Raw genomic sequence first — 23,984 nt, 5'->3', positions numbered from 1 at the left:
AGCATGGAACCTTACCGTCACATGACAGAAGTAGTCAGAGTTATGGCCTCATCAGTGTTAATGCCAGAACTGTGGCCAAAAGGTTTAAGAATGCCAGATACAGGAAACAACCCAATCAGAAGGTAATATGCCAGTGTGAGAAAGAGCAAGCTTTGGGTCAGAACCATGGAAGAATTCACTCTACAGAGTGGCCTTGCTTCACTGTCGTGCTGCTTATCTCAGCATGCTCACAAAGAGAAGCAGTTATCATAGTTCCCTTGCTCTCTAACCATGTGTACCACCAGCAAAGCAACAACCAAAAAAGGGGATGCAGTGGTTCCTAGAGAGCATGTGACTCACCTGAATGTTGCCAGTCCATGAGCTGAAGGGCACTGCATGAGTCCCTATTGAGTTGGGATCTCATATGAGACTTGAAATGTGTTACATTTGTGTTTCACGGATGACTGGGACTCTCTTTCAGAGTATTGGGGTGGGATGGGGGTGGGAAGATCAGCTGTGGAGCAACAGCAGGAGGGACTTCTGCCTTCTCTCCCTTCCATCCCATGCTGCTTTTAATAGCTGAAACTGTGGGCTGTTTGTATCACTTCTGGTTCCACATGTCTGCCCAGTTTTTGGTGTCAAAAGTGGTGTGGGATGGAAGGGAGGGAAGCAGAACCCCTTCCTGTTGCGTGATTTCCCCTACACACACTATTTTGAAGGTGAGTCCTGGTCAGACACGAAACACGAGATGGTGTGGGGTAACCCCCAACCTGAGTCACCTTTAATCTCTTTTGTAATGAGACTTTTAAGTGTGGGGATCCCTGTGAATTATGTAACAGAACTGTTGACTTCTGAACAAAATAATACACTTATTTTACTCTATATGATAGAAGTCCCAAGACATTAGTTTGCAAATATTTATTTTACTCACTGCTTTTGGGAAGATTTGGCAGATTGGCTAACTGATTACTGCTGTTAGCAGAAAGCATGCAGAGTCTCGTAATCTAAATGCTAATTTGCACATGAGTTTCATTCTCTTCTGTGCAAAGAGAAAGAAAAGAGAAAAATACTTTCCTGATTCTGGTTTTTATAATTATGCCATGTTTTGTTTTTGTTTTCCTTACATTCTCTTGTTTTGGTTTTGCTGGAGCTTTGTAGGTGGCCTAGTAATAACTTCAGAATTAGGCCGTTTTGCCACACAGAGAAGAGAATTTTACAAATAAAAGTCTTTGGAAATTGAGCATTCCGATAAATGCTGCAAAATGATAACATTATGCATTTCCAACTGTGAAAAATAGAAATGATGAATATTTAGGTATCCTGAAGATCTCCCTTTTCTCACTAAACCACAGTGAAATTAGATTTTGTAAAGTCTCTGGTATAGCTTGACAAGCAGTGGGGGCAATTCAGCAAGTAGTGGATGAATACCCACATTATAGTAGCATCTGAGTATAATCAAAGATAGAAAAATACATTTTAACTACAGCCTTAGTTAAAGCACTTCACTCTTTGGGAAAATGTAGGATCTAAAGTCATTCCCAGGCAGCTAGAATGGTAATTGCTAAAATAAGCCTGATGTTTGCCTTCCACAGTATATTTTAAGGCTTGTTTTGAGTCTATTCAGATATTGTCCTGTCCATGCATAGGCCAGCTCAAACTCCATGTGGTGAAGATGTAGTGTATATATTTTCACCATATGTGTTATGATTAGATAACATTTTCTTGCCAGCATAATTGCTGCTAGGGCAATGCAGGGGTAGTAGTGCTCCATAGTTAAGGGTAATGTTGGACCTGACCTTGTGAAGAGCAATGTATCTGTCATGAGCCTTTATTTTTAATAAGTGGTGAGAGACCAGCAGTTTCAGCAGTGCTCAAGAATCTCAAAGTACCTATAGCTTGATGTAACTACTGATACAGTTGATCAAGTTCCTTTTTCAGGATTTTGAGAACCTGTTTTTCTGAATTATTAGTATTGCCTCATTGTCCGTAGCTACAGTGGGGCATTTGGAGGCCATGCCCCCTCACAGGCCTCACCCAAGCCAGTAAGTTTTAAAATAATATTTTAATTGTAAAGAATATTTTTCGAGCTGTGCGTACACCTGCACCGCGTCCGGTCGGTCCTGACCTTGTCATTATCCTTGCTAGCTCCACCCTCCCATGCTGCTGGCTTTTCACATTCCTTATTAGCGACTCCGGCTGCTCTGAGCAGGAAGTGGCGATGGGCACACTGTATGGTGAAAAGGGCGCCAAGAGCTCCAGTTCAAGTCGTGCGGGGCTGGCTCCCAGCACTTGCAGGTAGCACTGAGGTGCTTTGCCTGTCGCCTGCCTTACATGCTTCAGCAGACAGAGGCATGGGTAGGTGGATCTCTGTGTATCCAAACCACAGAAACTGTAGCTACCTGATCCAGAGCCAGGCCTTAGGACCCTGTGGCTTCTTGCTTTTGACGCTCGTCCTGGTGCTCACTGGCTACCTCATTCCTTCCTTGGCTGGCTGGCATCCTGGCTAGAAACACTCATTTCATCCCTTTAATTCTCAACAGTCAGGTCCAAGCTTTTTTGCTTTCTGCTCCTACCCCCCCCCCCCACACACACACACTAGGCTTGTCGCTGCCCCTCTTTAATAAAAAGAGAGAGCCTGAATTCTAGCCATGTGTTGATGTGATGATGTGAGCTCTGTTACTTAATCTAATTAAGCTCCCCACTCCCTGTCCCAACACCCCTGCCCCACCAACCAGAAATTCCTGGCTACTGGGCTGATTGTCTGGTTCCCAACATAAAGGTGATTGAAGGAAATTCAGAGGGAAACTTCCAGTTCCAATCCCAGTGCTAAACTATAGGATTTAGATGAGTCTCCATGGGACAGGTATGAGCATCTGAATCCCTCAACTTTCCTTGAATTTGATAACAAACCTATTCCATTTTTCAGTAACTGCTCATAAAAAAGGTTCTCTGATTTCAGCCACTTATGTTAAGTCTCTCAAAAGCTCAGAACACCCAGGCAGTTGAGTCAAATTGAATGTTGGTTTATTGCCTTAATATTTCCTGGCAGTTAAAAGTGTGCACAATAATTGTTTGCATAGCACTCCCCCTCATGCAATCAAGTTAAGATATTTGAAGGTACAATATGCTCATTCATTGAATGCTTTGGTGAGGGAGTTACCCGATTATGGATTGCAGTTTTAGCTCAGTAGTTCTAATTGCAGAAGCCATCCTACTCAGACTTCAAGCTTGGCTGTAATTTATTATTATTATTTTAAAAAATTACTTTGATTTAAATTTCCTGTGGTTTTCAAGAACCAACCTTTACTGATTTAAAGGTGTAATCCTGACTACTTCTTTTTTTTGCAGTGAATGACTAAACTGCCAAGTATTTGTATTGGATTATGTTTCTGGAGCCTGTTTTCATGGTTGTGAAAATGTCTGTTTCTCTTGCAAGAAAGAATAGAAAATCTAGTTATATGTTGCAATTTTTCCTCTCTAGCCATACAGATTAATCATACTGATGGCATTTAGTTTTGAGTCATTTTATTTTTTGCAACTGTACTTCTGTATGTGAAATTAGACTTCGCTTGAAAGCTATCTTCATCCTATTGATAGATCCATGACTATTATGTTCTCACAGGATGTGATGGTACTTACTAACTTGTAAAATGAATGCTAAATTCTGCTTTAATCAGCTATTCATCTTAAAGGCATTTTGTCATGCACCCATCCCCCTTTTCTCAACAAACTGAACATGAAAGGGAGCTGGCTGAAAGCCTTAGCAATTGCACTCGGCCTTTTCTTTCTTTTGACACTAATACAGTAGATTTTGGTGTCTCCTAGACAACAGCACCTAAAAAGCTTTCTGATTTCAATTTCTCATGGCTTCTACCTCAGTTTGTTGATGTCTGCTTATGCAGGCAACCAGTAATCAACATTTGTCCATATGTGTGTGTGTGTGTATCTGTATGTCTGTGTCTGTGTATACACACACACCCCTGTTAGGGCTTTGCTGACTTTTCTAAACAATCTGGCTTGGATTCAAGAATGATGCAAGAAAATGAAGCTGTTTATCCAAGGTATAATTATTACAAGCACTTCTGCTTCTGGTGAGCGTTGTTTATAGCACTTCTGGCTTCTACTTTGATTATTTCAGTATGTATTTCTTGGTTCATTTTGGACCTCCCTGGATTGTTTTATTTTCTGATACCTCACGTGCTTTATTTATATTTGCATCCCTTTGCATTCCAAATGCTACAGTGATCAGAAGTACGTTAAAGCAAAAAATAATAGAATAATGTATCTGAAAACCTTTCAGTCTGAAGCCACTTCATACCAATTTAACCAAAGCCACTGAAGTAAGTATATACAATGTGAGTTGTGGGGACCAAGTGCCACCTCCCTATCTACTTGTAACTTCCCGACAGAATTCCAAATGAACATTCTTTGTAAGCCTTTTCTCACACCTTGATGGTAATTTCCAAGCGTCTTATTTTTTTCCTGTATCTAGGGTTTCCAGCCTCCCAGTCTGGGCAGGGGTTCCCTGCTTTTGCAGGCTCCTCCCCACTGCAAGCCAGCTGGCTGGTGGGGGAAACCTCACCCACAGATGCCCACAGATTTGGTGCAACGACATCACCCAAAAGTGACATCATTGCACTACTGACAATACTCTAGTTTTGGGGCAATATGGTAAAATTGGGCTCAAACCATAGAGTTTTGCCCAAAAACTAAACTATGTCGCATGTTGTTGGCGGCATGATGATGTCACTTCCGGGTTGCGTGTGTGGCAAAAGCTCCCGGAAAGGCACAGTGATTCCCCTGCCGGCAGACAAGTAGGACCTGGCTACCCTACCTGTATCCCCCTCTACCACTATTTCCTTATTTCCTTCCCTAGCAGTCCTCTTTTCCTACTTCCTTCTCTCCTCCCACTCACCAGCCAACCTACCTTTATTTGCCCTATTGTCCTCAATTTCCCTCCCCCGGTATGCTCTGTCTTCTTGGTGCTTGGGGGGGGGGGTCAACAGTGGGAGGGCTTCTAATGTCCTGGCCCCACTGGTGGACCTGCTGATGGCACCTGGTATTTCTGGCCACTTTGTGACACAGAGTGTTGGACTGGATGGGCCTTTGGCCTGATCCAACATTGGCATCTCTTATGTTCTTATGTTCTCCCCAAGCAAAGTCTGGCAACGTTTGTGTAGTGGCTGCCACCAGGCCAAACCTGGACTAATTACCACCAGACTTTTTCCTGGCAAGCCCTCCTCCACCATAGGATGTTACAGGAGAGGGATGGACCTTTTCCAGAGCTCTTTTGTCCTCTAGTTCCACCCTTTCCCCACCCATGCACAGACTTAAATTACAGAAACCAAGGCTTGGAAGGCTGGACAGTATTATTGTGGTTGTCTAAGAAACCCCCCCCCCCCGTGGCCCCCCCTTCCATGGCACTGAGATCTCATAATGTAGTCTCGGTGATCATTCTTTTCTTGAAGCTACAGATAGTTTTTATATTAATTTTGGGAGTTTCAATCCTCCCTGTCCCTGGCTTCATTTTATGGACTTTTTTGATCCACACTCTATGGGATGTTTTAGAATTAGATATATAAAAAGTCCTGTGTATGCTATAGGCAGATGCAATACTTTCAAGGATATATATATATATTGTTTAACCATGACTAATTTGTCCACAATTAATATGCTGTCATTATAGAAAGACAAGAAAGAAGACCCACGAAACTCGCGGGGGGGGGGGGGGGAGCTCCAAATTGCTCAATTTGAGTATAGGATGTCCAGTCTGGACCATGACCATGGCACAGGAGCATCAGTCTACCCCTCTGTGCAATTTCCCTGACCTGCAATGCTCCCAGCGGTGTGTTCTGTGGCCCCTTAAGGAAGCTCCTGTGTTTCCCCTACAGGCCGAACACTGAAACCCTCAGCACAATTTCCACTCAGGAAAATGGGGGGGGAGGGAGGCTGAACCCCCTTCCCCACCGGTCCCACAGTCACAATCTGGATCAGGCACCTCAGATATGTGAACTGAGGATAACCTACAACTCATATGTGACCTAGGACCCAGGATAGGGACTCTGGGCACACCACAATGTGCAAATCGGTTTGTCAGACCCCTGGTCCACATCACTGAGTGCAGACTGCTCTGTTGGGCGGCAGCTCTCCCCAGGCTGTGACCCTTCCCTGCATCTTTGCCAGGGGTCCTTTTTTTAAACTGGAAGAGGTGGCCAGAGGACCCCCCCAAGCAGGTGCTCGACCGCCCAGCCCGGATCCTTCTCTCTCTAAGCAAGCAGCCACTCTCCTGCGAAACCACACCGAATCCATGCCCAGGGTCAGATCTGCCCTCCAAAGCAAAAGGACACTGAAGCCTCCAGATCTAGAGAGCCACCCTCGACTCGGCAACTTTGCCTGGGAGACCTGCCCGTCTGCATAGAAGGGTGGGGTGCGGAGACACTTGGGATTCTCCTGGCGATCTGTAAGAGGCTTGGAGGAAATCAGGCGGGTGGCTGAGAGATGGGCGGGGACACTCGGCTCCCTACCCCGCCCCCGCTAGCTGGATTGCAATCGGATTTCTGCACCTGAGAGGCAGAAAGGGCGGCTGGAGGAATCGGGGGGCCAAGCGTGTATGCAGTGTGTGTGTGTGTTTGGTCGAAGCAAGGGGACCTGGCCGGGGGGGCGCGCTGAAGCAGGGTTGTGTGTCTTGGGGGTCTCCCGATCCTTGGGGAGGGGCGATCCAGGCCTCGAAATAAGGCGAGATGGGCCGGGAGAGACGCACGACCACGACCACCCCACGCACGTCTGGTCGGTGGAGCCCGCGAGAGGCAAAGGTGCCGGGTTCCGGCCGGCCGCTGCATTCTCAGCCTTCTCTCTGCCAGGGAGCGTGGCTGGCAGGCAGGCAGGCGGTGCAATGGCGAGGAGGGCCCTGCAGACAGGCGGGCAAGCAGGGAAGGGCGGTTGGCGCGCGTCGGGATCGGGGTGCCCGGGAGCCGAGCCGGGGAGGTGAAGGGGAGTCACTGCAGCTCACCGTGGGTGTAAATGTTGCCCAGTTCGTTGTGCAGGTAGAAGAGGCTGCGGAGTCAGCCGGACCCGGAGCTGACCGGCCGGTAGCCCGTCAGCACCGCTTCCCTCCCAAGCGGCGGCGGCGGCACCGGCGGTCGCAGAGCGTTCCCTGCACATGCGCAGGGGACGCTCTGTGAGTTTCGGGGGGATTTAAACATCCCCCCGATTCTTTTTTTCAACTTTAGGATTTTTGTGCAGACGTGGGGACCGCCCCACGTGTGCACAAACCTCTCCCTGCCCCCCAGGTGGCCCCGGAGCGTGGATTTAGATATCCGCATGCACGGGGCCACTTCAGTATTAGTATATAGATAATGAAATATTAAAGATTCAGTTTTATAAAGTTTAGTTCTTATCTGTATGAGATGGTTTCTGTGCAAATCATAAGCATTATTTTGTTTACTACAAATGCTGTTTTTTCTATTGTCAACCTCTCAAGTGGCAAAAATGAAGATACACACACACACACACATATAACCTAAGTTAGCACAGAGGTAAACAGTTTGCAGAGCTCTCTTTTCTGTTGTTCTGTACATATGTATATATTGTGCTTATAGAAAATTAAGTCATTTATACTTGTAAAACGTAAACATTCAAATACTAAAATGTTTTATGCTAAGTTCTGAATGATGCATTTTATGGTGTTAAAGCCATTAAAATTAGAATTGAATACAAAGTGAATATTGAATATACATCAGTAGGAAGGGGGGAAGAGGGAATGTTTTCCCCCATACTTTCAAAATTTCCAGAAACTTTACATCTGTAAGAATGGCACAGAAGAAAGAAAGTGAAAATTGAAACTGAAGGAAGAAAAATGAAGGGCTGAGTGAAATATGAAAACACACCTTTTCTAACATGAAGGGGTATTTCCATGAGTTTTTCTTTAAGCAGGGGAAAATGCATGGGGTAGGAGTGGTTAACTCTTTCATTGCCCATTATTTTTCTATTGTAATTTGCCACCAATTGTCTTTTTTCTATAGGAATTCCGATGCAGATGCAAACATATCAAGGATATTGTGGTCCCCATAAATTTTGTTGGGACATGTAGTGTAGAAAGGGGGAGGGTGATACAATTAGAAAAAGAGATTCTGTGAATTGTAAAGAGAAAAAGATGGCAAAGGGTGCAGAGAAACTTGGATGGGATGAGGAAGGGGGGGTTGCTGTTGTATCAAGCAACTGAATACAGTCAAGGTTTATTGTATATTTCTCCAGTGGGGGGGGGAAGTCATCCAGGAAGTGGTTAGGTCATGCCTCTGCTCGCTTGGATAGGCTATGCAAATTTCTTTATTGCGTGGCTCCTATTGGAGGGACCTAGGCTGACCTCTCCAGTTCTTGCATAGTCCTGCGCACGGTAGGACGTCTGGAGCTCCTGCTCCAAGCCGGAAAAACTATTTTAAAACTTGAAAAGTTTAAAGTTAGAAGTTTAAAGTTAGATAGCAGCAGAGCAGGGAGGTCTATGTCTGAAGACCTACCCTTCCCTCCCAGGTTCCGAGGAAGCTGGAGAACCCCGAAGATGCCAGACAGGAGGAAGAAGACTCGGGCTCCCCCACCTTCCGAGGTTCCGGGAGGAGAGGGAATAGCCGCAACGGAGACATCTGTACAGCAGCAGCTTATTGCCCCCAAGGTTTCGGGAGGCAGGCAACAGACAGATCAGCAGCTGGGAGTTGCGCCACTGCTCCGAACCGAGGAAGGTGGATCCACCATTGTGGGACCGGCTGAACGCACTGAGCCGGCCAGTTCCCACATCCCCCCCCACACGGCTCAATATGGCGGCGTGGAGGCTGTGGCCGGCACCAGGGACCCCGAGTGGTCAAAGACATTGGGCTCCTGCCCCCCCCCCCCCATGCCAAGAAGAGAACACTAGCAGTAGGGGCAGGCAGCAGCCGTGGAATGACGAATCGACGCGGAAAACAGAAGGGGCTGACGAGCCCCTGCGGTGAGCTTATTCTTACAGAGTGGCGGCCTGGGGGGGGCAGCCCCGTAGATGCAGCTGGCCAGCTCCAAGAATCCGGTGGAGGCCCCTGGGGAGGCATTTGGGAGGCAGGTCCATGGGGACAGACGGGCCCCTTTTCAGCCACAATCCCTACACCCACCCCAGGCAGCACAGGGACCTGGCGGCATGGCGAAGGGGGCCCCTTGCAGGAACAGAGCACAATTTCTACATCCCCAGCCTGCACAGGGACCCAGCGGCACGGCATGGCCAGGCCATCCGGTTGGGCGAACGGAGCAAGCAAGCTTCCGTTCCCCCCCACACACCGATGCCAAAAGGTTGGATGGCCCCTCCCACCATCCGAGAGTTTGGTGGGTGGAAAAGTGGCCACAGAGGTCCCTGTGGAGATTCAGCCCTTTACCCCTGAGGAGTTGGGGGTCAGACAACGCCAGTCAGAAGAGGGAAGCTCCACCAGAGTGGGGCCGGCCGAATGCACTGAGCTGGTCAGTCCCCGCTCTCCCCCCCACCCTGCAAGTGGTATGAGTTGGCAGCGTGAAGGCTGCGGATGGCGTCGGAGACTCAGAGAGGTCGAAGCCTATGGGTTCCTGCTCTCCCACCAGGACAGGTCGCCCATGGAAGCAGCACACAACTAGAAACCAACACAGCAGGCAGAGATGCCGGTGGGCAGGTCAAGCGGTTGAAGCCAGTAGGCTCCCGCTCACCCCTGCACCCGAAGGAGGCAGCCAAGAAATGGGCTGGCGGTGCAGGTGACACAAAGGGCCTCATGTGGTGGGCTCATTCAAGTAGTGAGGGAAGACCGCGTTGGGAGCAGCCCCACAGCAGGCACGCCAGCACCTACCAAGGGACGAAGTCCAGGCCCTTGGGGTGGGAAGGGGGCGACAGGTCTACAGGGGCAGGTTGGCTCCTGCCATAGAACCCCCAACAGCCACAATTTCACCACCAGCTGCAGCCACTGCAGGGCCTAGCCAGCATGGCGCCAAGCTTATTTATTCCCTCGCATTTTCAGCTAAGACCTTCCTGGATCTAGCCCTTAATGGGAGTCCATTGGGCAGCACCACAAGGGCTTCAGGGCGCTGGAAGACAGGGGGGCGGGGTGGCAGCCCCAGCACACCCCCAACAACGCATGCAAACAAGGGCCCTTCCTGGATCTGGCCGTTAATGGGAGTGACCTGGGGTGGCAACCAATGGCTGCAGGACACTGGAAGCCAGGGGGGTGGGGCAACAGCCCCGGCACAACCCCAAAACCTATGGATGCAAGCAAGGAGCTGGGGGGGGGAGGTCATTCTCCAAGGGGCTCCAGAAAGAAGGGAAACCATGCCACTTACCTTAGTTCTGACAGGCCGAAATTAAATCTACCATCACTTCCTTGGGTGGAAATACAGAGAAGCAAGAAGGGAAATGATTGGGGGATGAGGCAGAGACCCAGCCCTCCTCATCCAGGCTATTCCAGTCTGAGCTTTTCAGAAGGCTGCTGGGTTACCATTTGGGAAGTGGCAGAAAAGCCTGTATCTTCAGTCTCTGCAGAGCGAGAAACCAGAGACATTAAAAAGCCAGTCAAGGCGCAGACTTTTGCACCTTTCTCCTGCTTTCTTTGATAACATCATCAGAGCAGAGAGGGATGTTCCAAAAGGTGGGAGCTCCCTTTTGTCTGTCACAAAGCATTTGTGATCCTCAACAGAGGAGACCATGGGGGACCTAAAGGTCCTTAAGGTCCTTTGTTTGGCGCCCTTGTGGTGGCTCCACTTTCAGGGGCAGTGCTCCCCAAGGCTGGGGAGAAGGCTGTAAGATGCCGGGGACAGAAAGACTGAGACAGCAAGGGCTGCGGCGGCCTAATAATATCAATAATAGACTCAATTCCGTGGGCAGAACTCATGAGGAAGTTTGAATGGTGGGCAATACCATCAAACTTGGAGGGCATGACCATCAGCTTTTTCCATCCTCAGCAGTGAGACAGCCCACAGCATCACCTGCCTTTGGAAAACAGGCTGAGCAGTAATGACCTGAATCCAGGGGAATGGGCCTGGAGCGAGGAAATCCTTACTCAGATCACACAAGTTCTCGAGACTCCTGTATGGGACCCACTAATGAGCTCAGTGAACCATCAGATTGAGAGGTTCCTGTCTGGATGCCAGGACCCAGCAGCGGGACCTTCCTTCCCACAGCTCTGTTAGGGAGGACGCTCAACAAGATCAGAAGAGACAGGACAGAAGTGGCGTTCGTGACCGCCCACCAGCCAAGAGGACCATGGGTTCTTGGATCTGGTACACTGTGGAAGCTACCTCTGAGAACAGATCTGCCGCACCTAGGGCCCATCCTACACCTAGAACCAACATGGTTACAGTTGACTGCACAGAGCTTGAACACAGACGATTAGAGGCGCTAGGTTTCCCAAGAACATAGATATATTAGGTTTCAGGCAAGGGGCCATCAACACGGCGCACCTACAGTCACCCATGGAAGACATTTCCAAATGGGCCTCCGCCAACAGAGTACGACCCTTGGCACCTCCAGTCGGACACAAGTTCCCAAAATAGAGGCACAGGTTCCTGACACGGAGTCTTCTCCAAGGTGCTGTGCGCATTGACTAAACCACCATTTGAGCCATGGAAAACAACAGAGCCCCACTTTCTACCAGAGCAAGTGGCCTTCCCCCTTGGGGAACCTCGGCCACGAGGGTTTCTGAACTAGCAGCATTGTCGGCTAGGAAGGAACTCTTCATATTTCAAGCAAGAGTTGGGCACCTTGAGGAGGGATCCATCCTTTATCCGCAAGGTGAACTCTGTTGTCCACTTGGACCAGCCAATTATATTGCCTTCATTCTGCTCCAATCCGGAGCACCCTAAAGTACAGACCTGGCATGATGGGGCATACGGAGAAGCTCTCTGTATATATCTCCCTTTCGAAGGTCAGACTCGCTGTGTGTATCGCGAAGAGAGCTCTGTAGACCTAGTGGCCTACTGGATTGGACAGTGCATAGCCAAGGCCTACGATGGGGCAAGGACTGGCACCACCAGGTCAGGTGATTGCGCACTCCACAGGAGCATTCTCCAAGTGAGCAACAGCTGATGGAATCTGCAGAGCAGGTACCTGGGCCTCCCTGTCCACATTTGTGAGGCATTACAGGATGGGTCAGGAAGTGTCCGCTGACGTAGCCTTCGTCATATGAGTATTACAACAAGTTTTGGAAATATAAATCACCCACCCTAGAAGAGCAGCTTGGGTACTGCTAACCACTTCCTGGATGACTTCCCCCCACTGAAGGAGAATGGTACATTGGACCTTACCTGAAGGGTCTTTCTCTTCAGTGGGGGAGAAGTCATCCACATCCCATCCTAGGACGGAGAACTACTAACTCAAATCAAGCCAAGGGTGGCACGTAGAACAAAGAGTGAATGCTCAACTTAATGAATACACAGAGAGAAAAGGAGATCAAGAACAAAATCGAATAACGCACAGGGCTTGGACATAACTGGAGAGGTCAGCCTAGGTCCCTCCAATAGGAGCCATTCAATAAAGACATTTGCATAGCCTATCCAAGCAAGCAGAGGCGTGACCTAACCACTTCCTGGATGACTTCTCCCCCACTGAAGAGAAAGAACCTTCAGGTAAGGTCCAATGTACTGTTTAAACAAGCATAACTTGCTAGGCCCTGGCGTAGTCTACTCCCATTTACTTCCTATGTCCTATTGCACTATATCTTCCAGCAGCTGAGATATGAGGTTAAGGCGACCAGGGGTGTGTGTGGAAAAATAAAGAGGAAGGTACAAATACACATTATATATATTGGATAGGTTTGCATAACTAATACAGCAAGCTGATGTTTTAAAAATTAAGAAACAAGAAATTAATTTTATTCTGTGGCCAACATATCCAATACCAACAGTCTGATAAATATGTTTGATATATGCTTTATTTCATGGTGAAATATTACTCTGAAATCTGTTTGTGCTCATTTAATTTATCTACATCATAGTACCAGTCATTAATACCTGAAAATGTCACTTTGCTTTCTTGAAGTTTTCAGTCTCCTGCTGACTTTCAGTTTTGCATCTAGATGAAAGAAATGTGTGCCTTTGAAAAGCCTTTTATTAGAATGTGCTAATGAAACTTTAGGGCTCTTGACAATGGATAAGATAATCCATCGTATTTGTGGGTGTGAGCATGACCATGAATATTTTTGGCTTTCCTCTTGTATTTTATAAGACTTAACTGCATAGTTTTGTGAGGACTTTTCAAGGCTTTACAGCTAGCAAGTAATGTGCATGGGCATTATGAGCAAGAGGAATGCTGGAAGGATAACAAAATGTTAAGAAGACAAATGTATGCCATTTAACAATCATTCCACTGTAGTTCCACCGTATTTATAATTTTATGTTCACTTGTGCTAACCCCACGGATTTCAGTCGAGCTAAGGATGTGTGGTTTCAGATTGTGTAATACAATTGTTTCAGCATTTTCAGATCCAGAATCCTTACATTATTTCATACTGCAATACAGGGTCTCCTTCAGTATTTTGTTTACCATGTATACATGTTTTTTCTCTCCTTGCTTTAGGATGACCAGATGCAAAGGAGGTTAGGAGTACTATATGTGTAGGCCTGTATGTAGATTCATCTCATCATGTAGGAGTGAACAGTGACACTTAAACAAAATGTGTTCTTCTGTAGAACTGTGAAAGATAAAAGAACGTTGTTTTCCCTTGCATCTAGTTACATCTCTTTTCCCTCCCACCCATTTCTGCATGGGTTATCTCCCTGGATTCAGTGGTGTTGGGAAGTGTTTTTTTCCCCTGCTTCGCCATGGCATTATGGTGCATTCATGCACTTCCCAAGTTCTCAGATGGATCTTCAGCACACACGGCCTTTCCGACACGGTGGTGACAGACAATGGAACAGCCTCTTGGGGAGTTCCAAGAGTTTTGGGGCCACTACTTCATCCGTCATGTATGCTCCGCACCCTTTCACCCGGCCACCAACAGACAAGCGGAGAGGATGGTGCGGACCACAAAGAAGTTTCTCAGGCCTATCATCCACAGTGACTGGAACTACAGACTCTGCAGCCTTCCTTTTTAACCACTGGGTGACCCCGAGCACCACCACAGGCCACAGCCCAGCAGAACTCCTCATGGGTAGGTGCCTAACCATCCGACTGGACAGACTGCACCCACATTGAGTTCCCAAGAATCGCCCGTCGCCAGAGAGCCAGGAGGTGCCCAGAGGTTTTTTCCCCGGCGACTGTCTACACAAGGAACTTTTCCAGCGGTCCTGCCTGGGTTCTGGCCAAGGTAATCAGAGTCCCGGACCTCTATCTTATGAGGTATCGACCGACGATGGACAGGTCCTTTGAAGACACATTGACCAGCTCCGCTGCTGTCTCCTTCCTGCAGATCAGGAGCCACCATCAGTAGTTGCAGGAGAGAACAAGGTGGGCCCACCGCAACCACTGGAACCAGAGACCATGAGGGAGTTTCTGCCCGACAGTGCAACGCCCGACCAGGCGGCCATGGACTTCCCAGAAGTAACGCCAGCGCTGCTGCCTGACCGCGCTGTTCCTACAACACTGAACCAGGGTCCAGAGACCACGCCTCCTCAGAGAGAGTTCTGACGTTCAACCTGGGAACGACGCAAACCTGTGTGTTAAGGTGTTTTGGAACTTAGGGGGGAGGGGTGTTGTGTATTGAGCATGGGTCATCCCTGAGTTAGTATCCAAGACTGGCTGAGCTTGAGGCTCCAGAATAATAGCTTGCCAGGATTCTAGAGGGGTCCAATGGGGAAGTAGTGTTGTGTAAATAGCATATCATTGGGAGCGGGGTGTGTTAGGGTGTGGTGCTTGCATGCTATTTAAACAGGGCCCTGGAGTTTGTCTTGTAGTGTTCCTGAAATCACTTAATAAAATAGGGCTGTTCACTGTAATGCGTCTTGAACCCAGTATTGAACACCTCCTGTACTGCAAAGTTTTGGGAAAGGTTTCAGTAAAGCCAGATGACTGCTGTGTTGGTGGGAAAATTTGAATTGTCTTGCCCACATGGCAGCCATTTTTCCTGAGTATAGGAGCTAGACTTACATTTCTTTCAGTGAAAGCCAAAAATTCACAGGACCTGGTTAAACTTGTTGTTATAACATTGTATTGATACAGAAATATTATATTAACTTGGGTTATTTTTAATGCAAAAGTCCCTTTGGCCCAGGGGAAGGGCGGGTGGCCACTGCTTGGGAACTGGGGCAAGGTGCTGTATTGGTAGCTGTACCAACAATAAGAGAACAACACAGACCTGTCCCTGTGTGAGAGGCACTTCTTTCTCTTTCTCTGTGTCACTCTCTCTTTTTCTCTGACTCTTTTTTAAAAAAAAGAATGAAATCTCAACAAAGTAACAAAAAAGAGAGAGATGACCATTTTCATGACCACCACCGCCCCATCACCCTTCTCAGCTTGGTCCCAGTTTACCACTTGAAAACCAGTAATATAGTATTCCTTTTAGCTTTACCATATGTTATCCAGAGATATGTTCTTCGCAGTCTAGTCTAGCAGTAAGTAATTCTTCTCTCACAGTTGCATGTCACAACTTCATTTGCTGGAATACAGAAGCAAAAAGTGAAATTTGCATTAATATGGTTATAATTTAACTTTAATGCCTCAACATTTCAGGGTTTTCTATAAACATATAATTTGTTTTAAAAATAAAAAAACATACTGCAAAAAATACTTATTTTCCTAGATTAAAAGTTTTCAGGAACAGGAAAATGAAGGAGGCCATTCCCATTTACCATTTTATAATAAAACAGTGCATGTTTTGTTTGTACTAATAATGCTGTAAAAATAAGTGTTTTGCTCAGGCAGTCAGATTTAAGGAACTCCTGGTTTTAGAGATTTATAGATCTTTTGGTGTGATTTGGTGAACATTTTAATTTTATTGGATTGCAGCCTGTTTGTGTTTTATGCATTAACTAGCAACAGGTTGGCCCTTCTGATACGGCAGGGGAAAAGCCCTTTAAAGCGCGGCTTTTAAAAGCCGCGCCAACGTTGATCCGGCTCGGCGGGATCCCACGGATCCCCCGGCCGAGCCGCCTTTTCTCCCCGGCGAGTTGATTCTGATTAGAACAAGCTTTCTTACCAGGCTTTACAGAATTTCACACTAATATGGCATGTTCAATTGCATGATAAATCACTTGTTTTGTTTATGTCTTCAGTTTGTAGTGATTTATCCAATGTGTTATGTGTTGAGCCACAGTTATGAAGACTATAGAAATGTTGTTGCTCGAGTGCAATATACTATAACAGATATGTACTGTTTCTATTTGAGATTAAAGAAATATTTTCATTTTGAAGCTTTGGAAGTCCTCTCTCCCTATTAAGTAGGCATCTATATTTATCAGTTACCTTCTCGATTATCAAAGATATCAGAGGTTTGCTTTTTTACACATGGTAATTTGAGTATTTTTGGTTTTTAATAAAGCTTTCTTGCTAAGATTTGAGGTGCAAAAGGAAAGATAAAATGATAGCTCAAGGCCAGCATTGAAATTTTCTCATCATTAGATGCATTGTGATGTTTCATTTGAAAATAAGAAATAACTGTAATTCAGAAGTAAATTAAATTGACAATAATAACAAAATCAGTCTTTATTACTGTTGCAGAGGAGTCAGTATTTAATAAAACAGCTACAGTTAAGAGCCTGCCAATTTTAAAACGTCATTATTCTGCGTAACTTCCCAACTTAATTTAAATGCGCCTTAGGTGTTTTTTTTAAGGGGGGTTGTGTAAATCTACATATTGTTACATTTTCTTTTATAAATAGGCTAAGTGATTTGCTTAAAGAGCAATCCCTTTGGCAAAAAAAATCTTGCAAGTGCATAATACATCACTTTAATATAGGGGGAGTTGCCACGATTCTCATCATATAGCTTGGTATTTTCTGAGTAATAAATTTAAAATAAAAAGGTCTGAAAGTCTTTGCAGATGCATTAAATTGACAACCTAAAATTCTCCATGTTAATTTCTCTAGTTTGCATGCAAATATATCCAGAAATGTTACTGCCCTAAGCATGGTAAAATGAGTGTTTTGCCCTTTTGAAAAAAATATGAACAGGCTCTAAACAGTTTACTGCTCTTGATATTTTGCTGCCCTAGGTGGTCTCCTGGCCTGCATATCTGGCACAGCTTGGCTTAGTAGCAAGTTGTGTCATTTTCATGCCTTTTATACTTTCCATTTGATTTGTTCTTATGTGACCAATTATTAATCTGTATTTTGAGATGAATAAATCATTTAGCAAATAGAAACATGTTTAATGGTGAAATAGCAGCATTTTTAATGAACTCTGGTTAGTTGTCCCATGTATTTATATTTATATCTTATATTCTAATAATGCCTTTGGTCAGCCTTTGGATACTTAAATGTGGTGGTGGTGGTGGTGGTGGTGATGATGATGATAGTTGTTGTTGTTGTTGTTGTTATTAGTGGGGGCTTTAAAAATCCAAAAAAGATAAAAGGGGTGCCTGTAGCTTTAAGCAACAGATTCCCTCAGTGGCTGTTGCTGGGCAACCATAGTATTCCAGGCTGGCTTCTGTCAGTAAAAGGCGAGGCCTTTTCCAAGCTATTTTGGCCATTGAGGGAGGACTCATTAGAGCCAGGCCTGATTAGGTTTGGCAGCGCTAGTTTGGGAAGTTCCTGGATATTTTGTGGTGGTGTCTGAGGAGAGCAGGGTCAAGGGAGGGGTGCTGAACCTCAGCTGAATATAATGCCATAGAGTTCAACTTCCAAACCAGCCATTTTCTCCAGGACAGATATTGGTTGTCTGGAGTTCAGCTGTACCTGTGGGAGATCTCCAGATTCCACCTGGAGGTAGGCAACCGGAGGCCTGGAAACAGTCTCTGGGTGACTTGATACCACCCGACTTTCATGATTTAACTAAGCATGGCTACTGGACTCAACTAGGCCAAGTTTGAATTCCCTTGCTTTGGAAGCTTACTGGGTAATTTTGGACTAGTTGCATACTTTCAGAGTAACCCACTGTGTTGTTGCATGGATAAAAAGGAGAATAATGTAAGCTGCTTTGGTCCCCACTGCGGAGGAAGGTGAGGTATAAATGACGTAAATAAATAAGATAGCTCAAGAAGAAGGGAGGCAAATAAAAGGTAGGTTGGTGAATTAGAAGGAAAAATGAGGCAGGTAAAGGGGGAGGATATGGGGTTGCCAGGGGGACAGAAAGGAGAAATGGTGTGAGGAGGGGGATATAGGGGGGAGTGCGGAACCCCCCCTCCAAGTTCTTGAGGCTTCCCTACCAGGCAAGTGGGCCTGGCCCAGTGGTTGACACCACACAACTGGATCATAGCTTTCCTAGGCAGAGGTTGTTGAGGGAGAGGGACAGGTTAAGATAGAGGGGCAGATAAAGATAGGTTGGCTGTTGAGTAGGAAGGAGATAGGGTTGCCAACTCCAAATTAGGAAATTCCTAGAGATTAGGATGTTGGAGCTCGGGTGGGGTTTGAGGAGGGGAGGGACCTCAGAGGGCTATAGTGCTGTAGTTTCCATCCTCCAAAGCAGCCATTTCTTCCACGGGAACTAGGATTGCCAATCTCCAGGTGGGGGCTGGAGATAACCCATAATTACAGCTGCTCCCCAGACGATATAGATCCGTTCCCCAGGAGAAAACAGCTCCTTTGGGTGGTGACTTCTGAGATCGCTTCCCTCCCCAAGGCTCCACTCCCAAATTTCCAGGAATTTCCCAACTTGGAGCTGGCAACTTGAAGGGGAACTGATCTCTGTAGTTGAAAGATCCAGTATGATTTCAAGAGATCTCCAGGTGTCAACCCTAGAAGAAGAGAAGGAATCAGGAGAGGCTATGGGGGCTTTCAGAAAAGGGAAAGAGAAAATAGTGGGGGAGGGGAAAATGAGACGCCTCTCGTATGTACTTGGGGGTTCTCACTTGTCAATTACTAATAGTTAAGATGATTCATTTGACATTGTTAGTCTCATTTTCATGCAATGACATAACTAGGAGTACCATAACTCTTTATGTTGTATAATCCATTGTAGCATTGATGTAAAAAAAGGATACATAGTATTTAATTTATTTAAAAATATTTATAGGCTTGGCTTTCTCCCAAATAAATGAGACCCTAAGTGGGTAACAAATTAAAAACCATTTATGTATATTTTGTAATAATACAATTACAAGTGGGAACCCCAAGGGCTTGTGGGGGGCATCTTATTCTCCCCTGCCCCACTATTTCCTTTCCCTTTCCTGGCAGCACCCACAGCCTCTCCTCTTTTCCTGCTTCTTTACCTCCTTCCCACTCAATAGTCACCCTATCTTTATCTGCACCCCTGTCTTCAGCTCCCCTTTCTTCACTTCTGCTTAGGGAAACTATGGTCCAGTTGTGTGGTGCCAGCTGCTGGGCCAGACTTATTTGCATGGTAGGGAGCCCTCAAGGACCCATGGTGGCACATCACCTTCCCTATATCCCCCTCCCCACATTATTTCCTTTCTCTCTCCTCTTGGCAATCTCCATATTTTGTCCTATTTCCTTGCCTCATTCCCTCCTTCTTAACAATTCATCAACCTACCTTTTACCTACTTCCCATCTTCACCTACATTTGTTATTTATTTTCTTCCTTTATACACCACCTTTCTCCATAGGGGGAATAAAAGCATCATTCTCCTCTTCTCTTTTTTATCCTCACAACAACCCTGGGTTAGGCTGAAACTATTTGACTGTCCCTACTTTACCTAATGAGCTTCCATGGCAGACTGGTGATTTGAACCTGCATCTCCCAGACCCTAGCATGAAGCTCTAACCTCTACACCATACTGGCCTTCATATGATGGTTACTGTTGATCAGCAGCAAGCAAGTCTGGTAGTGGCAGATAGCTTTGTGGTTGCTGCCAGGCCTGGCCAATGAATCCTCCCTCAAAGGCTGAAACAGCCCTGGAAAGGGCCCTAGCCATCCCCCTCACTTTTACTCACAGAAACCAAACTGTGGTAGTAGTAGAAGAAGAAGAGATTGGGTTTATACCCCACCCTTCACTCGGAGCTTCAGAATGGCTTACAAGCTCCTTTCCTTTCCCATCCCCACAATAGACACCCTGGGGCTTTCAAGAACAGCTCTGACAGAACTATGGGTTGTCCAAGGTCATCCAGCAGCTGCAAGTGGAATTTTTCAAATCCAGTTTTCTCAGATTAGTGTCTGCGCACTTAAACACTACATCAAACTGGCTCTCTAGCAATGGCCACTGAGTAAACTGGCAAGAACTTTATTCTGAGCACCATGCAGATGGTGTCATCAGTTTGCTGAAATGGCAGTGGGAGACTTCAGTTGTTTTAGCTTCCAGTGCTGATTCAGGTTCTCAGTGGCTGATAGCAGGTTGTCATTTCACGCTCTGCAGTTTTGGTCTAAACTGCAATTCTGTATATTGTCTTAGTGACTGAATTTGTTCTATCTAGTTGGAAGTGTATTATATACACGTAAACTTATCTTGTTAGAATGTGGGCCATACTTCACACATTGGATAAGAAGAGTGGAATATGAATAACTTTCAAAAGTTGTAACAATAGATCATGATCTTCTTTCCCTGGTTTTCAAGATTCAGGTTCAAGATATTCGTGAGACTGTCACACACAAGGAGAAAAAACTCCTAAAACCAAAGAAATGCTCATTAACAGTCACTGTGATTAGGTGTGCAAGTCAGTTATTTTCTTTAGTGTGTTTAGTAAAACCGTAAACAGTTGTAGTCTTGTAAATACTTGCAGGCTTCTTGCCACAGTAACATTCTCAATTTTTATTTAATTATTCAGAATCATGTATTTCTTTACAAATATAGTATTTCCAGTAAGGAATCTCAGCTTACTATCAACTTTAATTTTCTGGAAGTGGTTAAAATGTAGGTACTAGCAGTTATGGGTTTTGTTAAGCCAGTGCCGCAAGAGGGCCAAAGTGTCTTTTGGGAAATAAAGCCACCATATTGAATGCATCTACCAATAGGAAGGCAATTGGAGCGTTAATTTCCCCATCACTCTACCAGTAACTAAGTAGTGACATGCTCACAGAATAAAGTTTCATTAGGATTTCCTGATACAATTCATACAAACATGACGGATAAAGGAAAAGCCCACAAAAATCACTATTGTTCATAAAGCCTGATCCTATGTCTGAACTGACTGAGCATAAGGACAAGATTGAGGCTGCACCGAAGTCCTGGGCATCTGCTAGGGGTGAATGCCCTTTTACCTGCCAATTAGCATTGTTATTGGAATACCTGTTGTCATTAGCACAAGCTGGTTTAATGCTGTCTTCAGTAAAGACCCACCTAGCGGCCATTGCCATTTTCCATGAGGAGGTGCAGGGAAGAACTGTTTTTGCCAATAAGTTGGCTCAACATTTTTAAAGGGGCTAACCAAAGTTTTCCTTCCTACACTTTGTATTGTTCCTCAGTGGTCATTGCCTTTAGTATTAGTCAGACTGATGAAACCACCCTTCGAGTCTCTAGCTTCCTGCTCCTTAGCTTTGCTTTCAAGGAAAGTAGCACAACAAATTTAGAGTCCAGTGGCACTGTTAAGTCCAACAGAGGTTTATTTACAGTATGAGCTTTCGTGTACACGCACACTTTATCATATGGGTGTCAAACTTAAGGGCCAGGAGCCGGAAGCCATGGCTTTAATCAGGCCCGCAACTCCATCCGTGGCCCATCGCGACCTGTGTACTACCGGATTTTCCCCAGTATCTGTTTATTCTGCTTCTGTGGCGGAGCAAAACGTAGTTCCGACACCTTCCCAGATTTTCGTGTCTGATCGCACCCTTTAAATCTGCCCGGTATCCATGCCTATGGTGGGACTAATTGTGCGTGTGATCACAGCCTTAGTTTCTGCTGTGAACCTTGTGCTTTTTCTTGAGGTTTTATTTTAAAAACTGCATTGCCAAATCCCAATATTCCTCCACCTTTCCATTTTAGGCAGGGATCTTGGGCGTGTCAGTTATCAGAGACTGTTAAATAAAATATCACAAGAGTTTTAAGCATATTTGCATTTTAAGTAAAAAATATCTTTAATTGGGTTTGTATCTCGTATAAAGTTTATATCTCTGCTACCTGGCATTACTTTTTATGACACGCATGGCCTGGCCCCACAAATTCCCATTTATGTCAAAGTCCCTTGTAACAAATGAGTTTGACACCCTTTCCAAGGACTGTCATTTCACTCTGGTGGTTGTCATTTCAGTTCCTAAGTAGTCTATATGGACCCACAGACCTTAATGGGAAATCCTTTCCGTATTTTCCTTGCAACTTTGTTTGTGCTGCAGTGTATTTCAGTGGAGTGGAGCTCAAGTAGTTTCACTTTCCAGTGTTTGTATAGCTGAAGCTACTGCTTGCTGGAGTTGTCGTTTTGCAAATATGGAGTTGATGTTTTGAGCCAGCTTGTCTCTGCTGAATGGACCTGAGAACGAGTGCCTGAGTGAGTACTCTAACCTGGGAACCCACAGCCAAAGGGGGACATTACACTGGAGAGCCACCGCCACTCTGAGTAGACCTGGTGGGGGAGGGGAGAACCTTGCAATGTACGGCCATTTTATGTTCCTAGGCTCAGAGCATTTTATATTTTTTGGTTGCGGTCACATGTGCGAGATGGGGGGGGCGAGGCTATTTCCTCCGGAGGAATTTGACCCGCAGTTGTGCAATCACACAGTCCTTTTTTTTTTTGTGAAAACAATTTTTATTAGGATAATACTTCGTACACACATCATATTAATTCATTTTATATCCTTTCCCTCTTTCTCCCCCCTTTTATTGGCTTTCCACAGTATTCCAACCCCCCGTTCTTATCCCTTATTTCTTAACATATCACTATTTCTCACACAGCTATAGGTAACTTATCTTCAACTATTTTCATTATATATATTCTATTAATCCTTTCGTTTAAGTTATTGAAGCAAAATAAATTGTCCTTTACATCCCAATATTTCTCTAAATATTCTTTCAAGTCCTTCCAGTCTTCAAAAAATTCTTCTGCATCTAAATTTTTAAGTTTCCTTGTCATTTTATCCATCTCTACCGTAAAAAGTAGTTTCTTCATCCATTCTCGATCACACAGTCCTTGGAAGCTGCGGGCACAGCCCACCATTGCGTGATCAGACAAAACTGCATGTGAGTCAGGTTTTGGGTTTTTGTTGTTGTTTGTTTCTGATGTGCTTAAACGAGGAATCGATGAATCGCATCTCCAAACTGAGAGCTCCCTATGGAGTTCGCAATGATGCGCATACTGAGAAGGGGGGGGGAACAACAGCATGGAGTTGGGATGGCCTGATCAGACCATCCCGATGCCATGAGAGTGCACTAGAGCAATCAGACATGGAAAACTCCATCCGTGGCCCATCGCGACCTGTGTACTACCGGATTTTCCCCAGTATCTGTTTATTCTGCTTCTGTGGCGGAGCAAAACGTAGTTCCGACACCTTCCCAGATTTTCGTGTCTGATCGCACCCTTTAAATCTGCCCGGTATCCATGCCTATGGTGGGACTAATTGTGCGTGTGATCACAGCCTTAGTTTCTGCTGTGAACCTTGTGCTTTTTCTTGAGGTTTTATTTTAAAAACTGCATTGCCAAATCCCAGTATTCCTCCACCTTTCCATTTTAGGCAGGGATCTTGGGCGTGTCAGTTATCAGAGACTGTTAAATAAAATATCACAAGAGTTTTAAGCATATTTGCATTTTAAGTAAAAAATATCTTTAATTGGGTTTGTATCTCTTATAAAGTTTATATCTCTGCTACCTGGCATTACTTTTTATGACACGCATGGCCTGGCCCCACAAATTCCCATTTATGTCAAAGTCCCTTGTAACAAATGAGTTTGACACCCCTGCTTTATCAAATATGTTAGAATGGCAGGCAAGGTTCAAACATAGCCAGAGAATGAACAGCAAATTAACATGCAACATGATGATGATCAAGATATGCAAAGTGACACTAGTTTGGTGTAGTGGTTAAGTGCGCAGACTCTAATCTGGGAGAACCAGCTGTGATTCCC

General features: G+C 45.5%; 1 protein-coding gene across 1 annotated transcript in view; it reads left to right on the top strand.

The window, feature by feature from the left end:
• Positions 1 to 9,515: 9,515 nt before the first annotated feature.
• CDH2 (cadherin 2) overlaps positions 9,516 to 23,984 on the top strand; it is a 106,160-nt gene continuing 91,691 nt past the window's right edge. The window contains exon 1 of the mRNA XM_015414779.1: positions 9,516 to 9,717. Coding sequence (XP_015270265.1) covers positions 9,516 to 9,717 — 202 coding nt within the window. The remainder of the gene's footprint in view (positions 9,718 to 23,984) is intronic.

The sequence above is a fragment of the Gekko japonicus genome, unplaced genomic scaffold (genome assembly GCF_001447785.1).
Source record: "Gekko japonicus isolate JY-2015 unplaced genomic scaffold, Gekko_japonicus_V1.1 scaffold1644, whole genome shotgun sequence".
In the NCBI taxonomy this organism is placed as follows: domain Eukaryota; kingdom Metazoa; phylum Chordata; class Lepidosauria; order Squamata; family Gekkonidae; genus Gekko; species Gekko japonicus.
This window is presented reverse-complemented; position numbering and strand designations above follow the sequence as displayed.